This window comes from Haliotis asinina, chromosome 1 (assembly GCF_037392515.1).
Source record: "Haliotis asinina isolate JCU_RB_2024 chromosome 1, JCU_Hal_asi_v2, whole genome shotgun sequence".
Lineage (NCBI taxonomy): Eukaryota > Metazoa > Mollusca > Gastropoda > Lepetellida > Haliotidae > Haliotis > Haliotis asinina.
Window position 1 is genome coordinate 48,045,415 of NC_090280.1, and position 24,495 is coordinate 48,069,909.

Consider the following 24,495-nt stretch of genomic DNA (forward strand, 5'->3'; position numbering starts at 1 on the left):
TTGCAAAACCATGGAGCGAATGGTAAATAATCGCTTAGTTTGGTTTTTGGAAACCAACAATCTTATTACTGATATACAATGTGGTTTTCGTAAAAACCGAAGCACAATTGACCACTTGGTTCGGTTGGAATCATTTGTAAAAAATTCTTTCATTAAAAAACAACATGCAGTATCAATCTTTTTTGATCTCGAAAAAGCATATGATACTACTTGGAAGCATGGTATTTTGAAAGATTTATATTCTTTTGGGTTGAGAGGTCGCTTGCCTCAGTTTATATCAAATTTTTTAAATGACAGACAGTTTCAAGTACGTGTGGGATCAACCCTCTCAGATTATGTTCATCAAGATCAGGGTGTTCCACAAGGCAGTATTTTGTCTGTGACTTTATTTAGTATTAAAATCAACAGTCTTTCTAAAGTTTTAAGTGATTCAGTAGATGGATCACTATTTGTGGATGATTTCAATGTTTCTTGTAGAGGTAGAAATATGCATACAATAGAGAGGCAATTACAAATTTGTCTCAATAAAATTGAAAAATGGTCACTTGAAAACGGGTTTAAATTTTCTATAACAAAAACAAATTGTTTGCATTTCTGCAGAAAGTACAAACCGCATAAAGATCCAGAACTATTTTTAAATGGCACCCCCATCAAAGTAGTAAAGGAGGCCAAGTTCTTGGGTCTTATTTTCGACTCACATCTAACTTTTCTACCCCACATTAAATCCCTTAAAACTAAATGCCTGAAGGCACTTGATCTGTTAAAAGTTGTTTCCAATTCAAAGTGGGGAGGAGACCAAACTACCCTACTCCACTTATACAGATCTCTCATCCGTTCGAAACTTGATTACGGCTCCATCGTTTATGGTGGAGCCTGTAAAAGCAACCTCAAACTACTTGATTCTATCCACCATCAAGGTCTAAGACTATGTCTTGGGTCATTTAGAACTTCTCCTATTGACAGTCTTTACGTCGAGGCCGATGAGCCATCTCTTACTCAACGACGTATAAAACTCTCCTTACAGTATATAACAAAATTATATTCTAATGAAGCCAACCCTGCATTTAACTGTGTTTTTAATCCTCTTTATGAGGATCTGTACAATAAAAAGTCTTCTCTTGTTCCGCCTCTGGGACTTAGAGTGAAACCTTTTCTGTCTGCTTGCGGCATTGAGCTAGCCAATATATCTCCTTCCCGTCTACTTTCGTCTCCACCTTGGCAGTTAGTTAGATCCGAAGTTGACCTAACACTGACAAGTTTTAAAAAATCAGAAACAAATGAATTACAATATAAACAAGAATATAATCAATTAAAAAGTAGGTATAATACATACAAATCTTTATTTACAGATGGGTCCAAGGATGGTGGCGCAGTGGCTTGTGCCACTGTCATTGGATCCAGAACAATATCTTTCAGATTACCAGATAATAGTTCTATTTTCACAGCAGAAGCTAACGCAATATTAACTGCTCTTAAATATATTGAAAGACATCCCAGACATAAACAGTATATTATCTATTCTGATTCTCTTTCTTGCCTCCAGGCAATTAAAAACATGTCATGTAAACATCCACTTTTAATAGAAATAATTGAAATGTATAATAATCTTGCTACTGGCCAATACGACATCGTCTTTTGTTGGTTACCCAGCCATGTAGGCATTTCTGGCAACACAATGGCCGATCTTGCTGCCAAGGCAGCACTCAAAAACTCCGAGACTCCACTTCTTGTCCCATACTCTGATTGTAAAGCTACCATTGGATCGTATATCCGAGATCTGATGCACAAGAGGTGGGACACCCAAGTGGGTGTAAATAAATTACATGAAATAAAACCTTATATTGGTTATACCCACTTGGGTTGTCAATCCAGATTTCAGGAGGTCATTATGCGGCGATGTCGTATTGGCCATACGAGATATACTCATGAATACCTTTTGAAAGGTGAGGATCCTCCGTTCTGCATCCCTTGTGATGAAAGAATCACAGTCAAGCATGTCTTGCTTGACTGTGTTGAGTATTCCATCACAAGGGATCAGTATTTTAATTCACAAACAATGAAGGATCTTTTTAGCAATGTTAGCCCTCATTTAATTATTGCATTTTTAAAAGAATTAGATTTATTAACTGAACTGTAAATAGATAAATTTTTTATAATTGGAAGATTAAATTAGTGACTCAAACCGTTAGTGGCTGTACAGTTGAAGGGGGTTGAAGTACCGTAAAATAATTGTCCTCCTGAGAGGGTACATAAGTCCAAAAACATTTGAAGTAAATTTAAGTTTTCCAGCTTTTTAATCGTAGAATAAGTGTGTTTTTAGTTTATGGCTAGATTTGTCTAAATTGCTAACAGCTGAAGGGATGATGTAAATCCAACTAGGGTCCATGCAGGAAGCAAATGTACTGTAAGTCCCCATGGCCCTTAGTATGGTGATCTACCTTCAGTTGTTGGCAACCTATAGTTCATTTTTATATTGTACTGTCCTGTATAGATACATTGTTTTAGGTCTATTCACTAGTTTTACATTATACTCTGTGATATCCTAGTTAGTTTTACTGTCCTTTGTCGACAGAGTTTTACAACGTATGTGCTATTAATTCATTTGTATTTACATAACTACTCGTTCTCGTCACGATATGGCTGCAATATTGCCGATGTGACGTTAAATATTAACTCACTCACTCACTATTGTTATCAAAACAAGAAACACATGTGTAATTCTATATCATGCACATCCTCTTTGGAGGTCAGAATTATATGTTGTTTGTTGAGACAAATCTATGCATAGGACTATTTATATTAAGAACTTCAAGTTGTGTTATTGTTTCGTAAGAAATGAATCAATAAATTCACGTATGTAAACTGACTCACAACACTGACTGATGGACTTATCGGACAAGGGGTAAGTATTTTATTGCCAACTATAATGACTGAAGCAACTGATTAACTGCTTAGATAATAGGCCTATAGCACTTTTACAAGTATACATAAAAATATACAGTAGTGTCAGAATCAAAACCAAAATGGATTCAGATGAGTGAGGAACAGCTTCTTAAAACGTAATTAATATACTAGTATTTCTAACTAACTATATGGAATTTCTTCAATTGACAGGGATGTGTAATAATCACAAATTGGCGGTGAGACCTTCCAGGGGATAGTTTACAGTGAGATTGGCGGTAGTATGGGAACTATTTGTAGAATTTTAGTGTGGCAGTTGTTAATGTGGCAGTGACCACGGCAACGCATTTGCTGGGTTCTGTCTTTACATGTAGCAAGTTGTCGCAGCGCAATTTGAGTGCGGAACCAGACCGGAAGCTAGATGTTGGACCTTCGTTTATATCATTTTAAAAGGAGAGTTATCGCCTCTCGCAACAAAAAGATCGCCCATTTGCTCGATGGGGTTACGAACAGGGCCCCTTACAAGCTAAGGGAGAGTCTGAATCGCATTATTCTGCAGGAGCTCAAGCACAACATGGGAATGATGTATTATTCTGCTGTTGTTATTTAGATATCATCTACGTGCTCCCTTACGTACTGTCAGTCGAACACCCGGTGTGTGGAGAAACGTGGCGTGGCAGTCTGTGTTGAGGGTAAGATTCCTATTATGCTCAAGTTATGTGTCTGGAAAAACACTCACAAAAATGAAAGTTGGACAACTGGTAGTTAAATAATTTGTTCACTAAGGTTCAGTTGGCTTGAAACAAGAACATTGTTCCACTACATGAAAGAAGGTGGAAAGTGAGGGTGCTGGTGAAAATGAAGGTGTGGATGGAATGAGGGTCAGCAAATGAGGAGGATAAGGAAAACGTTATCACTGACGATGCTGGTGAAATTTAGTGAGTCTGTGGATAAAACTGAGTGATTATTTGCATTCATTTAGCTTAAGAAAGAAAACAAATTGTCCCAGCACGCAATGTGACGTGTTACATGAGTGTATGTACCTGCGTCCCACGTAGCTAACATGGAACACAGCCTGGGTGAGTGTGTGAGTGAGCGAGTGAGTTAAAATTTGTCTTCACATCGGCAATATTTCAGCAATATCGTGACGAGGACAATCAATTTTAAACAATAATTAATTGTAAATGTTAAACACTTGTCAACGAAAGACAGTAAAATAAGTAGTATTACGGTACCACAGATTGGAATTTAAAATTCGTAGTTGTATCTAAAATAGCTAACAATACCTTCAGCCTGTAACAATTTAGACACATCTCGCCATGCAATAAAAGTATACATACACTACGATTAAAAACAATGGAAAGTTTTAATGTACTTTGCGAATACCGACTGGAATTTCTGGAAACATTCACAGATCACTCCATTAGCAACGCCCTTGAATTGAGATGTGCAACAGACTCTGAATGTCCAGCAGACAGCATGTTCGTATGCTTCACCGAGACCTGCAAGTGTAAACCAGGATTCAGCTTCAACCCTGCCAGCGACAGCTGTGTGAGACGTGAGTTATATCTGGACGTATTCTATATTATGCGAAAGATAACTACGACGTGTTTGAAAATTCTATATCTTTTCTTACATTTTATTTACAATCCAGTCCATTTCTCGCATATTTTACAATGATGATATAAATGTGACGTTGGAACGCTGTACTCCCCAGGCTGCAACAGGTATGGCGTTGGATTTACGATGTACGAAGGTCTGGCCATATCAGGACACAACGACAGAAGGATAGATGGTAAAACCGCAAAAGAGTGTTTCAAAATGTGCATGTCAGAGAAAACGTTTACTTGTATTACATACGAGTATGAACTCGAGGACGGAGTGTGCCAGCTTTCAAAAACCGGGTACCTTGATGCATACTTTTTCCAGCGAGAGTCAGGGGAGCAAGGATGGATCTTTGCAGTGAGAAACTGTCTATAGCAACCTACATGTGAAAGAGGAGGGATGGAACCGTTGCACTGTCGTTTCCTCAGTGATGGGTACAAATCCTTTGGATATCCATTTCGAGCAGAAGTTTATATCTGCTCCATGTTCATGCGTATTTTAAAGGGGTCATTGTGTATTTACGTTTTTGTAATACATAGTAGAATCAAGGCTAATACGTGCTTTGAACGTAAAAATCCAATGAAGTAATGCTTTTGTGAACACGTTCAACAGATTTGAAATAAAATTGAATAATTTGTGTTGATACACGTTTTCTTTCTTTCTTATGGATCAGTATAGAACTCTTGATTGGTAAACAAGCATTTTTATGGACATATAAATACCGCCCCGCCAACATAATTCCAAATGCGTGATGATTGCATGTAGAACGCGAAGGGATAACCATTCAAATAACGAAGAAAGATCAATCACGTGGGAGATTGAAATTTTATATTATAACAACTTAATATAGACAATGGGAGATTCTTGCAAGCCATCTACTAGTGGTGAGGGTGACACGATAACTATAAAGGAGGTCTGCGGTCCACTGGGCGGTATGGGGGTCTCCTCCACAGTCAACACTGCGCTATAATATTTGGACAGACGGGTTATGGTAAGACTGTTTTCGTGCTATTTTTGTTGGAGGGATATTTTAAGGAAGTATATGAAAAAAATCGTTTTCTTGTGAGTGAGTGAGTGAGTTAATATATAACGTCACATCGGCAATGTCTCAGCCATATCGTGACGAGAACATTTAATTCTGAAATGAAATATATGTATAGTATTAGACCCTGCCAACGAAGGACAGTAAAACAACTAGAATATCACAGTTTGAATTAAAACTAGTGTGGAAAGTTAAAACTAATATCACTATTCGGACAATACAATATAAAATCAGGCTATAGATTGCCAACAACCGAAGGTAGATCACCATACTAGGGACCATGGGGACTTACAGTGCCTTTGCTACCTGCATGGACCCTAGTTGGATTTACATCATCCCCTCAGCTGTTAGCAATTTAGACAAATCTAGCCAAAAGTTAAAAATACACAAATACTACGATTAAGAACAATGGAACGTTTACATTGACTGTGAATGCTTTTGGACTTACGTACCCTCTCAGGAGGACAATAATTTTACAATACTTCAACCCCCTTTGAGGGTACAGCCACCAACAATTCAAGTTACTAATCCAAACTTCCAATAATTAAAATACATCTATTTACACGAAAGGTTTTCAAAATTCAACCAAACAATTTCTTTTAAAAAACCAATAATTAAATGAGACCCAACACTGGTAAAAAGATCCTTCATTGTTTTAACTGTATAATACTTATCCCTTGTGATGGAGAATTCAACACAGTCAAGCAGGATATGCTTGACTGTGACTCTCTCATCACAAGGGATACAAAACGGAGGATTCTCACCTTTAAGCAAATATCTTGTGTGGCCAAGACGACATCGTCGCATGATGACCTCTTCATATCTGGACTGACAACCCAAGTAGGTGTAACCAATATACGGTTTTATTTCATGTAATTTATTGATACCTACTTGGGTGTCCCACTTCTTCTGCATCAGATCACGGATATACGTTCTAATGCAAGCTTTGTAATCTGAATATGAAATAGGAAGTGGTGTCACAGATTTGGTGAGTGCTGCTTTTGCAGCAAGATCGGCCATCACATTCCCAGAAATACCTACGTGACTGGGTAACCAACAGAAGACGATGTCGTATTGGCCAGTCGCAAGATAGTTATAAAGTTCAATAATTTCTATTAAAAGTGGATGTTTACATGTTAGGTTTTTAATAGCCTGAAGGCAAGAAAGAGAGTCTGAATAGATAATGTACTGTTTATGTTTAGGATGTCTTTGGATATATTTAAGAGCTGTTAATACGGCGTTAGCTTCTGCTGTAAAAATAGAACTATTATCTGGTAATCTAGAAGATATTGTTCTGGATCCAATGACAGTGGCACAAGCCACTGCGCCACCGTCCTTAGACCCATCTGTAAATAACGATTTATAATTGCTATATTTATGTTTCAATTGATTATATTTTTGTTTATACTGTAATTCGTTGGTTTCTGATTTTTTAAAAGTCGTTAATGTTAGGTCAACTTGTGACCTAACCAATTGCCAAGGAGGAGAAGAAAGAAGACGGGAAGGAGCTATATTTTCCAGCTCAATGCTAGAAGCTGCAAGAAATGACTTAATTCTGAGCCCAAGAGGCGGAACAAGGGAAGACTTTTTGTTATACAAATCCCCATAGAGAGGATTAAAAACACAATTAAATGCGGGATTAGACTCATTTGAAGCTAATTTTGTAATGTATTGTAAAGATAGTTTTATACGACGTAAGTTGAGAGAAGGTTCATCAGCTTCGACGTATAGACTGTCAATAGGAGAGGTTCTAAAAGAACCGAGACAAAGTCTTAGGCCTTGGTGGTGCACAGGATCAAGTAGTTTTAGGTTGCTTTGACAAGCCCCACCATATACGATGGAGCCGTAATCAAGTTTAGATCGGATCAGTGATCTATATAAGTGAAGAAGGGTAGACTGATCCCCTCCCCATTTTGAATTTGAAACAACCTTTAATAAATCGAGTGCCTTCAGGCATTTGGCTTTAAGGGATTTAATATGTGGCAAAAAGGTCAAATGTGAGTCGAAAATAAGTCCCAAGAATTTAGCCTCCTTGACCACTTTGATCGGGGTACCACTGAGAAATAGTTCTGGGTCCTTATGGGGTTTGTATTTACGACAGAAGTGTATACAATTGGTTTTTGATTTAGAAAATTTAAAGCCGTTTTCAAAACACCATTTATCTATTTTGTTTAAACACAGCTGCAGTTGCCGTTCAATAGTATGCAGATTTTTACCACGACAAGAAATGTTAAAATCATCCACAAATAACGATCCATCAACTGAATCGTTTAAAACTTTAGATAAACTGTTGATCTTGATGCTAAAAAGTGTGACTGACAAAATACTGCCTTGTGGAACACCCTGATCCTGATTGTAATGATCAGACAGGGTAGAACCCACGCGGACTTGAAATTGTCTGTTATTTAAAAAAATGCCTATGAATTGAGGCAAACGACCTCGCAAACCGAAATCGTGTAAATCTCTCAGAATGCCATACTTCCAGGTAGTGTCATATGCCTTCTCAAGGTCAAAAAAGATAGAGACAGCATGTTGTTTATTAATCAGCGCGTTTTTCACAAATGATTCCAAACGCACTAGGTGATCGACAGTACTTCTGTTTTTACGGAAACCACATTGTTACGAAAGCCTAGTGCTGCCACTTTTGTAGCACAAAATATTTTTTCAAAGACAGTTCTCGTTTCTTCAAATATTTACTCGTTGCTTCGAGTATTTTTTCGTTATTTCAATAATTTTCTCGTAACTTCGAGTATTTTCTCGTTATTTCAAATATTTTTTTCATTGCTTCGATTAATTTCTCGTTACTTCGAGAATTTTCAGTCACAAACTTGAAATTTCGAGTATTTTCTCGTTGCTTCAAGTTTCAGTCAAAAACTTGAAATTTCGAGTATTTTCTCGTTGCTTCAAGTTTCAGTCAAAAACTTGAAATTTCGAGTATTTACTCGTTGCTTCAAGTTTCAGTCAAAAACTTGAAATTTCGAGTATTTTCTCGTTGCTTCAAGTTTCTTTCAAAAACTTGAAATTTCGAGTATTTTCTCGTTGCTTCAAGTTTCTTTCAAAAACTTGAAATTTCGAGTATTTACTCGTTGCTTCAAGTTTCTTTCAAAAACTTGAAATTTCGAATATTTACTCGTTGCTTCAAGTTTCTTTTAAAAACTTGAAATTTCGAATATTTACTCGTTGCTTCAAGTTTCTTTTAAAAACTTGAAATTTCGAGTATTTTCTCGTTGCTTCAAGTTTCAGTCAGAAACTTGAAATTTCGAATATTTACTCGTTGCTTCAAGTTTCCTCTAAAAACTTGAAATTTCGAGTATTTTTTCGTTGCTTCAAGTTTCAGTCAAAAACTTGAAATTTCGAGTATTTTCTCGTTACTTCGTTTCAGTCAAAAGCTTGAAATTTCGAGTATTTTCTCGTTGCTTCAAGTTTATTTTAAAAACTTGAAATTTCGAATATTTTCTCGTTGCTTCGATTTTATTGTCCTTAATTTCTAAGTTTGATGAAGCTAGCATGTATATTTTAGGAGATCTACCCCGATCAAGATGACATCCTCAGTCACACACACCCTACAATCTACACCCTACACCACCCGAGTTTCAGTGGTCATAAAACAAACTTTCAGTTCAATAGGGAGGATGCGCACCCTTGCAACCGCGGTATCTTCCCATAAAGCAGACCTCACAAAAGACAGACCGCTTAAAACAACACACTTTAGGGTTGTTTGCATAAGGCTTAATTAAGCTGATAATAATAACATGTGCCCAGATATGGAAACTATACTTTGTTTTAATTCATGTAATGAATTAGGATTTTTATATTAAGACTTTTTATATTAAAAGTGCTTGAGAACATTCTCAGCTTCTCAAGCAACTCAGTTCTCGACTACTTTTCACTCTAATTACAAGTAAATTAAGAAAGATGGAAATGTGTTGTTACTATACTCTGTAGTGACTGGTAGAAGAACAAACAGAATTTGATATCATTTGAAAAGGCATAGTGTGTCATATATTTGGATAATTTGAGAGTGAGTGGTTGATAATCACATTTCATGAGAAAAATACATGTACAGGTAGAGGGATTCACACTGAAATATTTTGTTGGAAATGATACTCGTTGTTGTTCGACAAGTGGTGGGCATATTAGTAAAACATGGAATTCGTCACATATGGCTTGTTTACAAAGATTACAAAGTCGGCTTTCTTTCAAACCATTCAGACAGCGCCCTGTTTCCATTAGTAACCTATGATTTGTTGTCCTAAATTTTCTCAGTGAAATTCTACTTTGTAAGGTTAATTTAAAATAAGGTTCTGGAATAACTTCAAGTTCATACATTGTGAAATGAAATCCTTTTGATGATTGAGTATTGCTTGAATTCCAAGATTGAACAGACTGTATACTATGTACTGACTCCAAGTGAACTCATTAATGGAATAGGGGTGGAGAGCACGGCTGAGCTAACTAGTGTACTAACTGAATTTATCTTACAGGAGGTCTGTCATTTTGGAGTGAACCGCAAATAAGACTTAACTGTGAAATGATACCATATATTCGATAACTTTGAGGATTTGACTGAAGTCAATTTGATCAAAACGCATACCATTTTGGTATGAATATCAGTACGAATTGGTTTGCTTCCAGTCTCCACATACAACATGTGGCGAAGCAGTTTTCTTGAAAATATTTCATGAACAATTTCAATAACACTTAAAGTTTCATATGGCCAGAGGTCGTATAACCATTTCTAAACCTAATGTTGTCTTTTTCATCAGGACACATACCACAATTTTCAACGACACAGCTTAATTACGCCTTGTGCAACCAACTATAAAATGTGTTTTTTAAAGTGGTCTGTCCTTTGGGGGGTCGATACCGTCCCAAGCATATTTCCTAAACTATTCATGATAACTTCATCAGACTAGGAACACGTATCAAGCATGATAGATAGGTTTGCCATTTGGGGTTTAAACCCAGATATGAACCTTTTGCGGTTTCCTCCCAAATGTGACTTAGGCTGTGGATATGAGGGTGTCATGTCGTTCGGAGAAGATTTCCTTAAACTATACATGCTAGCTTCATGAAATTTGGCACACGTACCAAGCATGATCCATAGATGTGCCATTTGATGGTTATACTCAGATATGAATTTTATTTTTTTCCTATATCCATGGACATGTGACTTAGGCTGTGACTATGAGGATGTCATCTTGCTCGGGGCAGATCTAAAATATACATGCTACCTCCATTAAACTTAGAAATTAAGAAAAAGGAATCGAAGCAACGAGTAAATATTCGAAATTTCAAATTTTTGACTGAAACTTGAAGCAACGAGAAAATACTCGAAATTTCAAGTTTTTAAAAGAAACTTGAAGCAACGAGAAAATACTCGAAATTTCAAGTTTTTGAAAGAAACTTGAAGTAACGAAAAAATATTCGAAATTTCAAGTTTTTGACTGAAACTTGAAGCAACGAGAAAATACTCGAAATTTCAAGTTTTTGACTGAAACTTGAAGCAACGAGAAAATACTCGAAATTTCAAGTTTTTGACTGAAACTTGAAGCAACGAGAAAATACTCGAAATTTCAAGTTTTTGAAAGAAACTTGAAGTAACGAAAAAATACTCGAAATTTCAAGTTTTTGACTGAAACTTGAAGCAACGAGAAAATACTCGAAATTTCAAGTTTTTGAAAGAAACTTGAAGCAACGAGAAAATACTCGAAATTTCAAGTTTTTGACTGAAACTTGAAGCAACGAGAAAATACTCGAAATTTCAAGTTTTTGACTGAAACTTGAAGCAACGAGAAAATACTCGAAATTTCAAGTTTTTGAAAGAAACTTGAAGTAACGAGAAAATACTCGAAATTTCAAGTTTTTGAAAGAAACTTGAAGCAACGAGAAAATATTCGAAATTTCAAGTTTTTGACTGAAACTTGAAGCAACGAGACAATTCTCGAAGTAACGAGAAATTAATCGAAGCAACGAAAAAAAATTGAAATAACGAGAAAATACTCGAAATTTCAAGTTTTTGAAAGAAACTTGAAGTAATGAGAAAATTCTCGAAGTAACGAGAAATCAATCGAAGCAACGAAAAAATATTTGAAATAACGAGAAAATACTCGAAGTTACGAGAAAATTATTGAAATAACGAGAAAATACTCGAAGCAACGAGTAAATAATTGAAGTAACGAGAATTGTCTTTGAAAAAATATTTTGTGCTACAAAAGTGGCAGCATTAGGCTTTCGTACATTGTATATCTGTGATAAGGTTATTTGTTTCCAAGTACCAAACTAGTCAATTATTTATCATGCGTTCCATGGTCTTGCAAACACAGCTAGTTAGTGAAATCGGACGATAATTGGATGGATCCGTATGATCACGTCCAGGTTTAGGTATTGGTACTACTATGGCGTCACGCCATGAAGGGGGAAAGTTACCCGATGTCCAAATATCATCAAAAATATTTAGAAGAGTTTCCAGACAGGATTCTGGTAAATGTTTCAGGAGTTGATAATGTATGTTAACAGCTCCTGTAGCAGTGTCATTAGCTAGATCAAGAGCAGTATGGAGTTCATGAATAGAAAACGTTTCATTATAATCTTCCCCATTATCAGAATTGAAATTAATAGTTTTCTTTTCTTGTTGTTTTTGATATTGCTGAAATTTAGGTACATATTTTGAAGAGGAAGAGTGTTTAGCAAGGGTTTCACCCAGTTTATTAGCAATATCTGATTTATCAGTAAGCAATTGATCTCCAAGTTTAAGATGATGGACAGTAGATTTAGTACCTTTACCTTTGATTTTCTGGACCATGTTCCATACCTTGGACATGGGTGTCCGAGAATTTATTTTGGATACATAATTGTGCCAAGATTGGCGTTTGTTCTGTTTAAAAGTACGCCGTGCTTTAGCATTTAAAATCTTAAATTTATTTAAATTATGCACCATAGGATGGCGACGGAAATAATGTTCTGCTTTTTTCCTTGCCTTTCTAGCTTGTTTGCACTCATCGTTGAACCATGGTTTTCTTATGTGTGGAACTACAGAGGACTTTGGTATACACTCATCAGCTATGGAATTCAGTTCCTCAGAAAAACATTTAATAGCATCAGGAACGTCAATAAAACGTTCAGGATTAAGTTTCTCCGCACACAGTGTTTCATATAAAGCCCAGTTAGCCTTTTTAAAATTTCGCCTTGATGATGGAGGAACATCAGATGGAGTTACAGATTTGAGAATAGTAGGAAAATGGTCACTTCCACAGAGGTCATCGTGGACTGACCATTCGAATTCATTTAGTAGTTCTGAATTTGTCAATGACAAGTCGAGAGCAGAATAGGTCCCTGTCCCAGGGTGTAAATATGTGTTGGAACCATCATTATAAATACATAAGTCGTTGTGAGAACAAAAGTCCTCCAACAATTTACCTTTAGCGTTAGTAGTTACACTACCCCAGAGTGGGTTGTGCCCATTCAGATCTCCCATTATAACACAGGGCTTCGGGAGTTGGTCATACAGAGCTTGAAGATCAGTTTTGGCAAACGTCAAAGACGGAGAGATATAGAGTGAGCATAATGTAAAAGCAACGTGCAAAGTTAGTCGTACTGCAACGGCCTGAAGATTAGTATTAAGTGAAACGGGGCTATGGATAATGTTGTCTTTGATTAGAATGGAAGATCCTGCCGTGGCCTTATCACCTGGAGGTGAGAAGCAATGATATACTTTGTAATGACGAAGATCGAAAGTATCTGTCTGTTTTAAATAAGTTTCCTGCAGACAGATCGCTGAAGGTGTAAAATCGTGGACTAATAGCTGTAATTCATGTAAGTTAGTCCTCAGTCCTCTGCAGTTCCACTGTAGAATATTATTGGAATAAACTATCTTTTGGGGGGATTTATTGGGGATCTACCCCGCACTCTTTTGGAGGGCGACAAGCTATGTGCCCTAGAATGGACGTTTTCAGAAACGTCCATGTCTTCAAGAGACCCATATTTGTTGAACAATTGAATTTTGTTTTGTGACCCTTTAGTAGCTCTGCCACTTTGGTGTTTTGAAGCATCAGGCTTAGGCTTAGGTTTGCTTTTAACAGTGTGTTGACTATCAGCTGTCGGTTGAGGCTTTGAGTGTGACTGAGATGATGATGATTTGTGATCAGAAGATGACTTGGATGTACTAGGAAGTGATTCCTCAGTCTGTGATGATATAGCAGGGTATAGCTTCTGTGGAGAGTCGCAATTGACCCAAGTCAAGGTAGTTTGGCAGCCTGTTGATGTTTTTGTTCTTTTAGAGCTAGACTCAGATGGTGTTTTTGCTACTGTAGCATAACTTTCTTGAAGATCAGCTCTCTGTACCAGTTTTTTTGCCTCAGAAAAGGAGATATTTTGAGTAAATTTTATTCTGTTTATCTCCATTTGCTCTTTCCAAATAGGACACGGTTTAGAAAATGACGAATGATCGCCTGAGCAGTTGGTGCATTTTTTAAAATCACTGTCACAATCTTCTGTTGTGTGTGTCTTCTCACCACAGTGAGCACACACAACAGACAATGTGCAAGTGTTCACACCATGTCCATATTTTTGGCATTTAAAACACCGCAAAGGATTGGGGATGTACAAATCAACGTTAACATTGCAGTAACCTGCCCTGATTGATTTTGGTGCATTTGGTGCAGAGAATGAAAACAGGTACGTGTTAGTTGGAACAACCTCATTATTCTTCCGGCTTGAAACTCGTTTTACATCTATCACTCCTTGATTCTTCATTTCTGATACAATGTCAAACTCAGTCATATCTGCAAATAGACGGTCTCGATCTCTTACAATACCTTTACTGGTGTTCAGAGTTCTATGTGCAGACACCTTAGCCGGAACTCCAACAAACATTTCAGTGGACAGCAGATTGGTTGCTTGTTGTTTTTTATTACATTCAAGCAACAGAGATCCTGAACGCAAGCGTTTCACATCTTTAATTTCTCCTGCTATTCCGTGGATACCTTTTGATATAGCAAACGGATTCAGCTTTAATGGAGTTCGATCAAGAGTCTCAAGAAGTAGGAAACGAGGCCAATAATCAACGGATTTCGAAGGTCGCTGTTCATCATAATCAATGTCAAGTGGACGTTTCGTTTTTTTGTTTGGGGTTTGGTATTTCATGCTAAGTGGTAATGATTCGTCATCCGAGCTCCCCACCCACCACGGAGTATCACAAGGACAATGCTAAAAACAAGCGGATCTCCAGCTTGCAGCACCAAGGATACCCGGATGATATACTCCAGCAGAAAAATTAAAAGATTAATAGTTCCACCAGATTGGCCCATGAGCCACCGCCTTCTGGGCATACGACTCTAGGCAAAAACATACATAACATGATGGGTTTGAACGAACAATTTCAAAATAGCCAAGCATGAAAAATCAAAGCAACAGTTTTATAAATTTTGAGCATTACATAGTTGTAGCTCAGGGCTTGGCGTGACCAGCCGATTGATAGAACTGGGCCAGTTCTACCACCCGTCTAGGTGAAGTAAGGGCCGAAGTGGTGTGTTGAGCAATAGGAGCAAAATGGTTCAGTCTCCTACTGCTCTCAACCACCAGACTACCGTCCTCCACCGACACGGGACGCAACCCACGGCAAACAGGTTGCCCAATTTAGTCGCCTCTTACGACAAGCAATGGGGTGCTGTGGACATATTCTGTCCCGGGTCCACACGGGAGAAGAGCACTTAGCGTTACCCAGCACCCACCACGAGGAGGTGGTTCTTCATGGGTGCCCGTTATCTTGTGTCCTACTATTTACATGAACAAGACTTACAAGGAAAGAGCTTGGGTGATGACGGACCCGGGCGTACACAGAGTTGACCCGGGGACACGTCTACAAGAGTATTTAACATTGTTTCACAACCAATTTAAAGGAAAGCCAACGTTGTTGATACTAGATGACTGTAGCGCTAATAGAGAGATAACGAAAAAGAGAGACATGCTGTCGTTTTAGCCTTCTCTGGTCGGCACGCGAATAACAGTATATGGGTGTTGACGCAAACATTCAACTCGGTGTTGAAAGATTTGAGGGAGCAGACGCGTTGGGTGGCATTATTTCACTGCAAGGACAGGGATTCTTTCGAGGAGTGTTTGAGAGAGAACGACGTGATGTGTAAATCAGAACGGGATCGGGTGAAAAAACAGTTCGCTGAAACTAAACACGCAAAGCTCGTGTTGAAAACCAACCAGCCAGTGGATTGGGACGTGGTGGGGTGACCCGCACAGCCCCCAACAGATGACTGCAAGTCCCTGCGGTGACCTGCCGGTGGTCTTAATTTTTAATAAAATGTTAGTAGTGGCCTAGCAAATTTTAGTAATGACCTGCGGTCATCTTACTAATTGCCTAGTAAATTTTAGTAATGTTTTAGTAATAGTTTAGTAAATGTTAGAAAAATGACTGTTTTTGAAGTTCTAGTCGTGTGTAATCTAACCTTTATCTCTATGTATTTAGTGTATGTTGGATATTATTTTTAAAAAATAAAAACTAGAGTACTATATGATAAAATGGAGTGTGATGAATTACTAGAGCAGCAGATGTTCCAGAGGACAACAAGCAGCGAGACAGACTGATAACGCTAGTCGTGGGTGCTAAGGCAAAGCAATAGTTAGGCGACAACATCACTGCTGACAAGATTCAGAAAATGTCTGACGAGGAAATCAATACATTATACGCTAGATACGAGGCGCAAGTCGTGACAAAGGTGACAAAAGTCATAGGTTCTACTATTACCCAGATTTACACCAGCATAGTGTCACACCTTTTACATCGGAACATCGTCTCTATGTGTGGGAGGATTTAGAGAAGGACCCGTTTATTGATAATGCCTTGAGTTATATCACTTGTGCTTTATACCTAGCCCCGATGACAGCAGCGATCATCACGGCAAATGGAAACACTCCAAGTGGAGACACCCTCGGTGGAGACACCCCACACCCCTGTGACGCAAGTCACCAAGAAGAACCCAAAAAGAGTTGAGGCTGGTAGAGGAAATGCCTTGCTAAGACATAATAAACATAATATGTGTGGTCCTGCGGACAGCCGACTGCAAGTCCCCACTTGGATAGCCGTAGCTGCTGTTTCATTATATCTCCTGCGGACAGCCTACTACAAGCCCCCACAAACACAGAAAGTCGTGGACCATGGGAGTAGACATCCGACAGCAAGTCCCCCCATTGAGGGTGTGAGGGTTCCCCCACTATTGATCCTCATATTATGTTATAATTAAAATTATATCTCTATTATTATATATTATGTCTGAGGGGAAAACGTTCGTTAATCACGCATTGGTGGTTTCCGGGTTAGCAGTAGGGTACGCTCGGTTGACTAAAATGATTATAAAACAACCGACTATAAAACTCGACTTTGACATGCAAGATATGTTTATGCTTACTATGAACATTGGTATGGCGATGGCCACTAAGGACGTTCTGGTAAAGCAAGGTATTATACCAGAAAATATTTTAAGGTACTGTGTACTACTGAAAAGAAGAAAATAAAAACTGACAGGAACAAACGACAAAGACAGAAGTTGTATATTCATTATTTTGTGAGTGTAATGAAATCAAAATTCATCATAAGTTCGCGATATTTCATAAAATGATCATGTGGTGATGTCATGAAAATCACTGGGGTCAAACTTGAAAATCAAGGCTCACATGCAACAGTCAGTAACGAGTGTGACCGCCTCTTGCAGCCACACATGCAGCACAACGACGTCTCATGGAGGTTACTAGTGTCTGTAACATGTTCTGTGGGATGGCCTGCCACTCCGGAGTCAGCCACTGAGAGAGCTAATGCAGATCTTGGGGAGGGGGGTAGTTTTCTCTAACGCGTCAGGCCAACAGATCCCATGCATGTTCAATCGGCGCCATATCAGGAGAATATGCAGGCCATTCCATTCGAGTGACGTTGTTTTGTCGAAGAAAGGCACTGACTATGCGTGCACGGTGAGGTCTTGCATTATCATCCTGGTAAACTGCATGATGGCATATTGCATTCAGACAAGGAATCACAAGTGGTCTCAAAATCTCATCCTTGGAACGAACTGCATTCAGATTACCACTGATGACGCAGAGATTGGTTCTCTGATGATAGGAGAAGGCACCCCAAACCATGACACTATCTCTACCAAACGCATTGTGCTCACGGACGTTGACGTCACCAAAGCGTTCGCCAGGTCGTCTATAGACAAGATCTCGCCCGTCGTTGTGTTGCAATGAGAACCTTGATTCGTCGGAAAACAGGACACCTGACCATTGCTGTCTAGTTCAATGCAGGTGGTGCCGTGCCCATGCTTCTCTTGCAACTCTGTGACGCGAAAAGAGGCGTGGTCTCACGGCTTGACGTCGGGCTCGGAGATTTCTTTCCCTCAGACGGTTCCTGATTGTCTGGTCACTAGCAATGGTACCTGTGGCTGTCTTCAGTTGTCGTCGGAGATGGCTTACAGTGACGGTTCTCCTTCTCAATGCTTCAAAAGGACGACAAGCCTATCTTCCCTTCCTGTTGTTTTCTCTAGGGCGTCCAGACCTTGGTCGATCACTTACACTTTGGGTCTGTAGGTAACGTTGACGCAGCCTGTTGATGACGGATAGGCTAACATTTAATCTTCGAGCTGCTTCCCGCTGCGAAACACCCTCATGTAACTAGCTGATAGCTCCAGCTCGTTCTTCAATACGCAGGTGTCGACGTTGAGGCATGTTGAACAATGTGATGCATTTCGCACATTTCACTCTTCTTAAAGCCAAATTTCGCACACAAAGCCCTTGAGGCACCCGTAGCGAGCCACCTCTTCGCAGTAGGTGCTGGGTAACGTTAAGAGCTCGCCGACACCCCCGTAGTGGACCCGGGTGATATTTGGTCCACCAACCCGTTTGCCGTGGGTTGCGACCCTGTGTTGGTGAAGGAAGGGATCCGGGTTGTTGAGGGCAATAGGGGCCTGCAATAGTGTTCCTGTTGCTCAATACACGACTTTGGCCCCGAATTCACCTACACGGGTGTTTGAATGGGCCCGGATGATGAAATTAAAAAACAACCATGGCTTATGAAACTTCTCTGAAGAAAACCAAACGTTAGCTTGAAGTAGATCCTGTTGACAATGACCTCAGACTGCCGAAACCAATCGATTACTGGCCACGTTTTCTAGTGATTGAGACTGAAGATAGCACACCGTTGAAATTAAATCCTTTTGTTGTGTCTAAGGGAATCCAAGGCATTGCTGGAGAAGTAATGAATATCAGAAGATTACGTTCTAGTGCATTGTTGATTGAGTGTGCCAAAAAGCAGCAATCAGGCAATCTGTTGAACACTAAAACACTTGTTGGCATTCCGGTCACCATCACAGCCCACAAAACACTCAACACGAGTAAAGGAATTGTAAGAGACCATGATCGATTACTCACTGACATGTCGGAATTAGATATCGTCTCTGAGATGAGAGATCAGGGTGTACTCTATGTGGAACGTTTTTCAACTCGTAAAAACAATGAAACCTTTAAAACCAACACGTATCTGTTTTCATTTTCTTTACCTTCTGCTCCAAAATCACTTAAGGCAGGCTACTGCAATCTAAATGTTGACACGTGCATTCCCAATCCTCTCATGTGCTTCAAATGCCAAAACTTTGACCATGGAGTAAACTCGTGTGTTCACTGCAGTGAAAAGAGTCACACAACAGAAGATTCTAACAGTAATGTGTCAACTGTACAGGGAATCACCCATCTTACGCTATGGACTGTCCTGTTTGGAAACAGCAAATGGCAATTAATAAAATGAAGTTCACACAAAACATCAGCTTTGTTGATGCAAAAAGACAAGTTCTAGGTTTGGGATAAACAGAAAGCTATGCTTCCATTGCCAAAAGAACGCACAAAACAACATCTAGCATAGTATCTGCCGGCTGTCCCATCTTCCCAATCGTCAACAAAGTCTCAACATAATCTCTCTAAAACCAAAAGTAAACAGCCAGATTTTGCAATAAGGCCTCGATCTTCAAGCTCTGTATGACCAACTCCCGAAGCCCTGTATTATAATGGGAGATTTGAGTGGGCATAACCCACTCTGGGGAAGTGTAACTACAAACGCTAAAGGTACATTATTAGACGTTTCTTCTTCCGATAATGATTTAAGTATTTATAATGATGGTTCCAGCACATATTTACACCCTGGTACAGGAACCTATTCTTCTCTCGACTTGTCACTTACAAATTCAGAGCTACTAAATGAATTTGAATGGTCAGTCCACGATGACCTCTGTGAAAGTGACCATTTTCCTAGTATACTAAAATCTGTAAATCCACCTGATCTTCCTCCATCATCCAGGCGGAATTTTAAAAAGGCTTAAACCTGAACGTTTTAAAACATTGACGTTCCTGATGCTATTAAATGTTTTTTTTAAATGAATTGAACTCCATAGCTGATAACTGTATACCAAAGTCCTCTGCAGTTCCAAATATCCACAAACCATGGTTCATTGATGACTGCAAACAAGCTAGGAAAGCAAGGGAAAAAGCTGAACATTATTTCCGTCGCCATCCTATGGTGCACAATTTAAATGAATTTAAAATTTTGAATGCTAAAGTGCGGCATACTTTTAAACAGAACAAACGCCAATTTTGGCAAAATTATGTATCCAAAATTAAGTCTCGGACACCCATGTACAAGGTATGGAACATGGTTCAGAAAATTAAAGGTAAAGTACTAAATTTGGTGTCCATCATCTTAAACATGGAGATCAGTTACAGATAAATCAGATTTTGCGAATAAACTGGGTCAAACCCTCGCTGAACACTCTTCCTCTTCTATCTATTTACCTAAATCCCAGCAGTAGAAAAAACAACAAGAAAAGAAAACTATTAATTTCTATTCAGATAATGGGGAAGATCATAATGAAACATTTTCTATTCATGAACACCATACTGCCCTTGATCAAGCTCATGACACTGCTACAGGAGCTGTTAACATACATTATCAACTCCTGAAACATTTACCAGAATCCTGTCTCGAAACTCTCCTATATATTTTTGATGATATTTGGACATCGGGTAACATTCCTCCTTCATGGCGTGACGCCATGTAGTACCAATACCTAAACCTGGACGTGATCATACGGATCCATCCTATTATTGACCTATCATCCGATTTCGTTAACTAGCTGTGTTTGCAAGACCATGGAACGCATGATAAATAATCGACTTCTTTGGTACTTGGAAACAAATAGTGAGTGAGTGAGTTAGTATTTAACGTCACATCGACAATGTCTCAGCCATATCGTGACGAGAACATTTAATACTGAAATGAAATACATGTACTGTATAAAAACCTGTCAGCGAAGGACAGTAAAACAACTAGAATATCACAAATGAGATTAAAACTAGTGTGGAAAGTTTAAAACTAATATCACTATTCGGACAATACAGTATAAAATCAGGCTATAGGTTGCCAGCAACTGAAGGTAGATCACCATACTAGGGACCATGGGGACTTATAGTGCCTTTGCTACCTGCATGGAGCCTAGTCGGATTTACATCATCCCCTCAGCTGTTAGCAATTTAGACATATCTAGCCAAAAATTAAAAATACAGATATACTACGACTAAGAACAGTGGAAAGTTTAAATTTACTGTGAATGTTTTTGGACTTACGTACCCTCTCAGGAGGACAATAATTTTACAATACTTCAACCCCCTTTGAGGGTACAGCCACCAACAATTCAAGTTACAAATCCAAACTTCCAATAATTAAAATACATCTATTTACACAACATAATTTCAAATTTCAACCAAAAAATCAATTTCTTTTACAAAATCAATAATTAAATGAGACCTAACGCTGGTAAAAAGATCCTTCATTGTTTTAACTGTAAAATACTTATCCCTTGTGATGGAGAATTCAACACAGTCAAGCAGGATATGCTTGACTGTAACTCTCTCATCACAAGGGATACAAAATGGAGGATCCTCACATTTTAAAAGGTATGAATGAGTATATCTAGTATGGCCAATACGACATCGTCTTAAAATAACCTCTTCAAATCTGGACTGACAACCCAAGTAGGTGTAACCAATATACGGTTTTATTTCATGTAATTTATTGATACCTACTTGGGTGTCCCACTTCTTCTGCATCAGACCACGGATATAAGATCTAATGGTGGCTTTGTAATCACTGTAAGGAATAAGAAGTGGTGTCACAGATTTGTTGAGTGCTGCCTTGGCAGCAATATCAGCCATTGCGTTACCAGAAATGCCTACGTGGCTTGGTAACCAACAGAAGACGATGTCGTACTGGCCAGTAGCAAGATTATTATACAATTCAATTATTTCAATTAAAAGTGGATGTTTACATGATGCATTTTTAATAGCTTGAAGGCAAGAAAGAGAATCAGAAAAGATTATATATTGTTTACGTTTAGGGTGTCTTTGAATATATTTAAGAGCTGTTAATATGGCGTTAGCGTCAGCTGTAAAAATAGAACTAGTATCTGGTAACCTAGAAGATATTGTTCTGGATCCAGTGACAGTGGCACAAGCGACTGCGCCACCGTCCTTGGACCCATCTGTAAATAAGGATTTATAATTGCTATATTTATGTTTCAATTGATTATATTCTTGTTTATACTGTAATTCATTCGTTTCTGATTTTTTAAAGTGATGTTAATGTTAGGTCAACATGTGGCCTAACCAACTGCCAAGGAGGAGAAGAAAGAAGACGTGAAGGAGCTATATGGTTCAGCTCAATGCTGGAAGCAGCAAGAAATGGCTTAATTCTGAGCCCAAGAGGCGGAACCAGGGAAGACTTTTTGTTGTACAAATCCTCATAGAGAGGATTAAAAACACAATTAAATGCGGGGTTAGACTCATTAGAAGCTAATTTTGTAATGTATTGTAAAGATAGTTTTATACGACGTAAGTTGAGAGAAGGCTCATCAGCTTCGACGTATAGACTGTCGATAGGAGAGGTTCTAAAAGAACCAAGACAAAGTCTTAGGCCTTGGTGGTGAACAGGATCAAGAAGTTTTAGGTTGCTTTGACAAGCGCCACCATATACGATGGAGCCGTAATCAAGTTTAGATCGGATCAGTGCCTTCAGGCATCTGGCTTTAAGGGATTTAATATGTGGCAAAAAGGTCAAATGTGAGTCGAAAATAAGTCCCAAGAACTTGGCCTCCTTGACGACTTTGATGGGGGTACCACTGAGAAATAACTCTGGTTCTTTATGGGGTTTGTATTTACGACAGAAGTGTATACAATTGGTTTTTGATTTAGAAAATTTAAAACCGTTTTCAAGACACCATTTATCAATTTTGTTTAAACACAGCTGCAGTTGCCGTTCAATAGTATGCATATTCTTACCGCGGCAAGAAATATTAAAATCATCCACAAATAAATATCCATCGATTAAATCGTTTAAAACTTTAGATAAACTGTTGATCTTCACGCTAAAAAGAGTGACTGACAAAATACTGCCTTGTGGAACACCCTGATCCTGATTGTAATGATCAGACAGGGTAGAACCCACGCGGACTTGAAATTGCCTGTTATTTAAAAAATTAGCAATGAATTCAGGCAAACGACCTCGCAAACCGAAATCATGTAAATCTCTCAGTATGCCATATTTCCAGGTTGTGTCATATGCCTTCTCAAGATCAAAAAAGATAGACACAGCATGTTGTTTATTAATTAGTGCATTTTTAACAAATGATTCTAAACGCACTAAGTGATCAACAGTACTTCTGTTTTTGCGGAAACCACACTGTATATCAGTTATAAGGTTATTTGTTTCCAAGTACCAAACAAGTCGATTATTTACCATGCGTTCCATGGTCTTGCAAACACAGCTAGTTAATGAAATAGGTCGATAATTGGACGGATCCGTATGATCACGTCCAGGTTTAGGTATTGGTACTACTATGGCGTCACGCCATGAAGGAGGAAAGTTACCCGATGTCCAAATATCATCAAAAATAATGAGAAGAGTTTCTAGGCAGGATTCCGGTAAGTGCTTCAGGAGTTGATAATGTATGTTATCAGCTCCAGTAGCAGTGTCATGAGCTTGATCAAGAGCAGTATGGAGTTCATGAATAGAAAACGTTTCATTGTAATCTTCCCCATTATCTGAATTGAAATTAATAGTTTTCTTTTCTTGTTGTTTTTGATATTGCTGGAATTTTGGTACATAATTTGAAGAGGAAGAGTGTTTAGCAAGGGTTTCACCCAGTTTATTAGCAATATCTGATTCATCAGTAAGTAACTGATCTCCATGTTTAAGGTGATGGACAGTAGATTTAGTACCTTTACCTTTAATTTTCTGGACCATGTTCCATACCTTGGACATTGGTGTCCGAGAATTTATTTTAGATACATAATTTTGCCAAGATTGGCGTTTGTTCTGCTTAAAAGTACGTCGCGCTTTAGCATTTAAAATTTTAAATTTATTTAAATTATGCACCATAGGATGGCGACGGAAATAATGTTCTGCTTTTTTCCTTGCCTTCCTAGCTTGTTTGCACTCATCGTTGAACCATGGTTTTCGAATATGTGGAACTGCAGAGGACTTTGGTATACACTCATCAGCTATGGAGTTCAATTCATCAGAAAAGCATTTAATAGGATCAGGAACGTCAATAAAACGTTCAGGTTTAAGTTTTTCAGCGCACATTGTTTCAAACAAAGCCCAGTTAGCCTTTTTAAAATTCCGCCTTGATGATGGAGGAACATCAGATGGAATTACAGCTGTTAATATAGTAGGAAAATGGTCACTTCCACAGAGGTCATCGTGGACTGACCATTCAAATTCATTAAGTAGTTCTGAATTTGTGAGTGACAAGTCGAGAGCAGAATAGGTCCCTGTACCAGGGTGTAAATATGTGTTAGAACCGTCATTATATAAGCATAAATCGTTATCTGAACAGAACTCTTCTAAT

At 38.4% G+C, this 24,495-nt stretch overlaps 1 protein-coding gene across 1 annotated transcript; it reads left to right on the top strand.

Annotated features, from left to right (window-relative positions):
- The first annotated feature begins 1,675 nt into the window (after positions 1 to 1,675).
- LOC137273184 (uncharacterized) lies at positions 1,676 to 4,881 on the top strand. Its single transcript, XM_067805679.1, has 4 exons — positions 1,676 to 1,804; positions 3,512 to 3,593; positions 4,316 to 4,459; positions 4,619 to 4,881. The coding sequence occupies exons 1-4, from the start codon at positions 1,676 to 1,678 to the stop codon at positions 4,879 to 4,881; spliced, it is 618 nt and encodes a 205-aa protein (XP_067661780.1).
- Positions 4,882 to 24,495: the final 19,614 nt, after the last annotated feature.

What these genes read in the sequence shown, in the direction of transcription:
- LOC137273184 (XM_067805679.1), top strand. Translation starts at nt 1,676, where the DNA reads ATGGCCGATCTTGCTGCCAAGGCAGCACTCAAAAACTCCGAGACTCCA. An exon ending in CGTGGCAGTCTGTGTTGAGG is followed by an intron (nt 3,594 to 4,315) that starts GTAAGATTCCTA and finishes AAACATTCACAG; the next exon opens with ATCACTCCATTAGCAACGCC. An exon ending in CAGCGACAGCTGTGTGAGAC is followed by an intron (nt 4,460 to 4,618) that starts GTGAGTTATATC and finishes TGTACTCCCCAG; the next exon opens with GCTGCAACAGGTATGGCGTT.